The sequence below is a fragment of the Pectinophora gossypiella genome, unplaced genomic scaffold (assembly GCF_024362695.1).
Source record: "Pectinophora gossypiella unplaced genomic scaffold, ilPecGoss1.1 Pgos_41, whole genome shotgun sequence".
In the NCBI taxonomy this organism is placed as follows: Eukaryota; Metazoa; Arthropoda; class Insecta; order Lepidoptera; family Gelechiidae; genus Pectinophora; species Pectinophora gossypiella.
Window position 1 is genome coordinate 447,139 of NW_026063251.1, and position 6,486 is coordinate 453,624.

Here is a 6,486-nt window from a genome sequence, read left to right on the forward strand (position 1 = left end):
GTAGCATATTGTCAACGCTTCATAAGCAAGTTAAGAAAGACTGAAAGCAATAAGTCTACCACAATTTATCTAACGACCAAGGATTTAAGTGAAGCTCTAAATGCTTGCTTACTGCAATGCCAATCAAATCATTTCCACGAGGAGATTAAGATGCTAAAAGAAAACAAAAACTTACCTAAAAATAGCAAACTCCGCTCGTTGAATCCATTTTTCGATGACGACGGGGTCCTGAGAGTAGGAGGTAGATTGGATCATTCCCAATTGAGTAGTAATCGAAAACATCCAATTTTACTGCCTTAACAGTCTCATTTAACCAATCTACTGATTGCAGATGCTCATAGACAAACTCTTCACGGTGGTCCACAATTAACTTTAAATTACATCCAATCCAAATATTGGATAGTAGGCGCCAAACAATTGGTGAAGTCGCACTACCGCAAATTCGTGATATGCGCGAAGAACACAGCTGTAACTAGCAATCAGCTCATGGGTCAATTACCAACCGCGAGAGTCACACCAACTCGAGCGTTTAAATGCAGTGGCGTAGACTACGCAGGTCCAATCCAAATACGAACAACAAAAGGCCGTGGACACAAATGTCATAAAGGATATATTTGTCTATTTGTTTGCATGTCAACACGGGCCCTGCATTTGGAAGTCGTGACTGACCTGACATCCGAAGGGTTTTTACAGGCTTTCAAACGTTTTACTGCCAGGCGGGGACATTGCGCTCACATATGGAGCGACAATGGCACGAATTTCGTTGGTGCTGCCAGTGACCTAAAGAAACTTGTCGCTGCAGAACTTAAATCTATGCTCACTGAAGTTGCAGAGGCTGTTGCAACAAATGGCTGCACATGGCACTTCATACCTCCTCACTCTCCGAACTTTGGCGGTTTGTGGGAGGCTGGAGTGAAGTCGGTGAAATATCACTTAAAGAGGATTGTAGGGAACTCCACTTTAACCTATGAGGAAATGGCCACTGTTTTGGCTCAAGTGGAGGCGTGCCTCAATTCTCGACCGCTGTCCGTGATCACCAACGATTCAGAAAACATCACTGTGTTGACTCCAGGACATTTCTTGATTGGGGAACCGCTGGTAGCGGCACCTGATCGTGACTACCAATCTTCCAACGTTAGCTCGCTAAGAAGATGGCAACACACACAACGGATGTTGCAAGAGTTTTGGCAGCAATGGTCAAAAGAATATTTAGTAAAGTTTTTACACAGATATAGATGGTCAACTCAGCAAGCGCAGGTCGGCATCAATGACATAGTGGTTGTTAAGGAGGATGGGTTACCACCATGCCGTTGGCTTTTCGCAAAATTATTAATACACATCCAGCAGGTTCTGACAAAATTGTGCGAGTTGTCACTTTAAAAACCAAAAATGGAATTATAAAAAGACCAGTGTCCAAGTTATGTATTTTACCAATTGCCAAGTAGATGTCATGCATGCATTAGATTATACATTATTATAGCTTATAAGTAAACATCGGTTAGTTTTAGTTTATCCGTTTGTTTTTTTTTGAACCAGTCAATCATTTGGCTGATAATATTATATTACTGTTGTTTTCCTTCTTAATTGTTTTGTAGTAATGTTATAACCTGTCACGGTGGGTGGCAGCTCTTGTAAAGGACAATTCTAAATCTTGTCCTTGGTGGGTGGAAATGTATATAGTATTAAGTAATTATAAGTTCTTTGTACCATCTACACTTGCGAGATTTTAGTTTCTAAGTTATCCGCTAGATGTCGCTGTACCGTTTGATGCATTTCCTACATCGCGGTGTTAAGATTCGTCGACCATTTAATAGGGTCAAGCTGTTTATTTTTTTTTTTTTTTAATACATGGATCGCTCTGACTCGAAGGTGTTCGGAAGCCACCTGTTACCCGTCTACCCACGCAGCAGCCTCAGACGTAGAAGAAGCAGGGGGGGGGGGGGTATTTTTATTAAAATACCCTCCTGCTACCGCGGTTCCAAATAGTACCACCGTTATCACTCCTACCCACCCCCGGCCTCCCACCAGCGGGTCTCACCGGGGAGGGAGTGATAACGTGTGCTCTGCTAGGCGGACCGCTTGGCTTCGCACCGAGCCAGCCCAACGGGGTGAGCAGCCAAGTATGGCTCCCCCAACAGCCGGCGTAACGAAGCGCCGAGCGCGCACTTTCGTGCGCAGCCGCGCCGTCACGACGCCGATCGCCGCCACCGTACCGCCGCCTCCGCCCCGCCTTATTGATACGGGCCTTCGACTGTCCCCGTTCCCGCTGCCACTGCCCCGACTTCCGAGGACATGGGCCGCGGAAAAGAGGACCACGACGCCGCCTGAGCGCCGTCCACCGCAGCCCGTGGTGAGGACCACGCCGCCCGCAGCACTCTCCATGCCCCTGTTGGACATGGAGACAACACCGCCGCGCCAATACGCGGCCACAAATCCATTTTCGCCGCTCTCCACGCCCCAGCCGGTCATGGAGACAACACCGCCGCGCTCTTACGCGGCGGTGTTAAACACGAATCCCGAGTCGCCGCCGCACGCGCCTCCGCGCTTGTCGCTCCGGACGGCGCCTACACCATCGCCGAAGCCCGTGAGACTCCAGCCGCCGCTCGCACCCGCGAGCAAAAAGATCCCGCCCATCGTGGTCGACCGGCTGCCTGACTGGCCCCACCACCTCCGCAAGCTGCGGGAGTTGCTGGGCCACATCCCCAACGCGCGCCCGTACGGGAAGGGCGTTCGCTTCCTGGCGAGGACCGAGGAAGAGTTCCGGCTCTACCAGCGGTACCTCACCACCCTGGAGAGAGCCACGGGACTCTCCTGGTTTGCGTACGCCCCACCGGCGGAGCGCTCACTGAAGCTGGCCATCCGTGGCCTACCCATGGATACCGACGTTGCTGAGTTGGGGGAGGAGCTGCGCGCCCGCGGCTTCGACCCACAGTTCATCCGCCCCATCCAGGCTCGCGAGGGAAGGACAGGCTGCCTCTTCTTCGCGGAGATCCGTAGGACGCTGGGATTCCAGCGTGTCTATGAGATCTCCGAGCTCCTCTGCATGCCCGGCGTCAAGGTCGAGGCATGGAGGGGACGAAGAGGAGCAGCGCAGTGCCACCGCTGCCAGCAGTTCCGGCATAGCAGCCATAACTGCCACCGCCCTGCCGCCTGTGTCCGTTGTGGTGAAAACCATACGGCCAAGGAGTGCCTGCGCCCCCGGGAAGTTCCGGCAACCTGCGTGAACTGCGGGGGAACACACCCGGCGAACAGCTCTTCCTGCCCGGTCAAGTTACGCGAGCTGCGTAACACCAAGGCGTGTGCGGCGCCCATGACCGGCGCAAGAAGAGCCGCTCCACCAGCAGCCTCCACTGTGGACCCCAACATCGAGCCGACCGCGCGGAGCTCGCTTATGGCCGCGGCGAACGGCCCAGCCGGGCCCAAGCCGCAGAGACCTAAGCGCATCCGCAAGGGGGCAAAACCGGCCCCCACTGCCACCACCATCGTCGAGCAGCAGCCAGCGCCAACTCCGACGCCGAACCAAGCGGTCGCCGCCCCTACCAAGGGGAAGAAGGCGAAGCCCCGCGCGGAGATACCACCGGCCCCCTCCAGTGAGAAGCTGGAAGTACTGGAGCAGACTATCCAGCTGCTCCACAACGTACTGGCCGCCATACGTTCCCGGACTGACCCTGTGCCCATCATCGTGGGAGGCCTGGCATCACTGCTGGACCAACTCACCGGTGGGCACTGACCATCTTTATCGGACTGGACCAGGGCTGCCCACATCCACTACTCCTCGTCGAGTAGTTAGGATTGTGGCCACCCCCCGGGGGATGAGTTGACGCTTCCAGTGGCAGTGGAAGCAGTCCTCTCCCCCCCTCCAGCCGACTCGACACCAGCTGCCCCGGCGACGGAGCAGCTTCACCGGATTGACACCACCGCCAGCTGACGGGCGCTCACTGGGCCTCCCCCAACGGGGAACCACCCGGTGGGCTCGACCTCGCTGGCGGCACCTCGGACAAGACTCATCATCGGGCTCACGGAGGGGCGATCATCGCCCGCCGTGTCCCACCCACGTGCCACGCCCGTTTCTGCGGGCGGCGACTGAGGCCACGTCAAGGGGGCATAGCCCCGAGGACGTCTCCCCGCCGCGGGCTTCGCCCGCGACGAGAAGAAGCAACCGGTTAAAAATACATTTCACTGTGGAACAGAGTACATATTGTTTCAATTAGTGCCTCTCCTAGTACACCCTCGGGAACCTGAGCAGGAGTTTGTTCAGCTGTGTTTATGATAAAACTATCTATCGTATTATCAATCATGTTGTCAATACTGTGTTTAAATCAACAACTACTCACAATACTAGCAAAAATCAAAAATAAAAGTAACAGAAACGGAATAATAAGAACAAAAATCTAAGTAGGTAAATACGGGGACGAAAAAATATGTATCACTTCGAACGCAATCCAAACAGAAATGAACTTGTTCATAAAATGGCGGTCCAAATGTTGACAGCTGCGGTACCGACTGCTTTCCTGTACCTACCACGAAACACAACGATAGCTGTCGTTGATCAACTGACGCCATAACTGCGCGTACGAGTGATAAGGACAGAGATGATAATCCCTGGTTATCGCAATGTAACTCAGTAATGGTCCGTTTGTTTACGTTTTTTATCTCGTCTGGCTACGCTGCGGTATAGGTTTTGCGTTAAAGAGCCACAAACATAGTAGGTACCTACCTACTTAAGTAAGTGGAATGATAAGGCTTTATTACCTACATTAACTCGATTCATCTGCCACACACGATGCGTCAGGTCATCGTGTGTACCAATGTAACCTACCTACCTACTTATAAAATGTATGATGAAATCGTGGGTCGCCCACCAATGAATTATTTATTATAACACTGCCCGATCCCGATGCCCGAGCCCGCGATCTCGAGTAATCTCGACGCATCGCGATTGGGTAGTTTAATAACCGCTATAATATACCTATAAGCCCTGTAAGCGCGGTGCACTGTTTTGTACAAGATTGTAAACAACTACGTCTCAATTACGTGTGTCGAGCAACTATAGACTTTATGTCATTATAAAGATAAGATCCATTCTGGCTTGTTGCGTTGCGCGAGGTCACGTGTTATTACGATTGTAGGTAGGCAGGTACCTACCTACTGGCTGAGTCGCGCAAACGCAAATGATAGGTCCGATGCGATGCGATGCGTAGTAGGTACCTAGGTATGTAGGTAAATCTGCCTATATGTCTGTTACCTCTTCAGGCTTAAATAACTGTAGCGGCGCTCCGCGCACGTCCGCACTCTTCGACGCCGCGACGAGCAAAACCGAGACGCGGTCAGGCCGGTCGTATTTATAGCTCGCGCAAAGTTTCCGGGGTGGAAAGCGACGCGCGGGCGCAGAGGAACGATTGCGCCGCGCATGCGCGTACTGCATATTTTACTTTAAATTGTCCTTTTTTAATTGATAGATAATAAGTTTATAATGTGCAAACCTACCACTAGTTGAGTAGACATTTTGTATATATAATTAGATATCCCGGAAATAACAAGGACAATTCATTTCACTACGCGAATGGAGTCTTTTATTTGCTAGGTGTAAGACCCCATTACACCTACAGTACGTTATGGTAGGTCACATTACCTACGCATCTACGACAATCGCCGTCTGCGTAAAGTTGAAAGCGAAAAGCTACATACGGCTGCACATACGGCTGCACACTCCGCTTACCCGGTGAATTTTTCACTCCGCCGTCAGCCACGCCTACCATTATGGATTACGCCTACGTAGAAGACCTACGCCGAGCAATCAACAGCCTACGACCAATACCTACAGAGCCACATAACAACAGCAGAGCAGTTTTCGTCCATCCGCACCTACAAACTTGCGAGAGCGTATTCATGAGAGTAGATGCCGTAAGGAAACCTCTAACAGCGCCGTATGAAGGTCCTTATCGTGTACTATCGCGCACGGATAAGTTTTTCACACTCTAGTTGCCAAATCGACAAGCAACAGTGTCGATAGACCGCCTGAAACCGGCCTACATTCTCAATGAAGACGAACCGACCGAAGATACGACTACACCTGCATCGCCTGAGAAGAACGCTCATCATACCAGTCCTCCACCATCGAATCGACCTACATCGAGCACAGAAGAGAAGAAGACGCAGTCTGGCCGCATTGTCAAGAGGCCGGTACGCTTCGCTTGAGGGGGTGTACTGTAGCGGCGCTCCGCGCACGTCCGCACTCTTCGACGCCGCGACGAGCAAAACCGAGACGCGGTCAGGCCGGTCGTATTTATAGCTCGCGCAAAGTTTCCGGGGTGGAAAGCGACGCGCGGGCGCAGAGGAACGATTGCGCCGCGCATGCGCGTACTGCATATTTTACTTTAAATTGTCCTTTTTTAATTGATAGATAATAAGTTTATAATGTGCAAACCTACCACTAGTTGCGTAGACATTTTGTATATATAATTAGATATCCCGGAAATAACAAGG

The 6,486-nt window shown here is 51.6% G+C and overlaps 1 protein-coding gene across 1 annotated transcript; it reads left to right on the plus strand.

Annotated features, from left to right (window-relative positions):
- Positions 1–975: 975 nt before the first annotated feature.
- On the plus strand, positions 976–6,198 carry LOC126381260 (uncharacterized). The gene is made up of 4 exons (XM_050030755.1): positions 976–1,295; positions 2,029–2,715; positions 2,797–3,637; positions 5,983–6,198. Exons 1-4 carry the CDS (start codon positions 976–978, stop codon positions 6,196–6,198), a joined length of 2,064 nt encoding a protein of 687 aa, XP_049886712.1.
- The last annotated feature ends 288 nt before the right edge of the window (positions 6,199–6,486 follow it).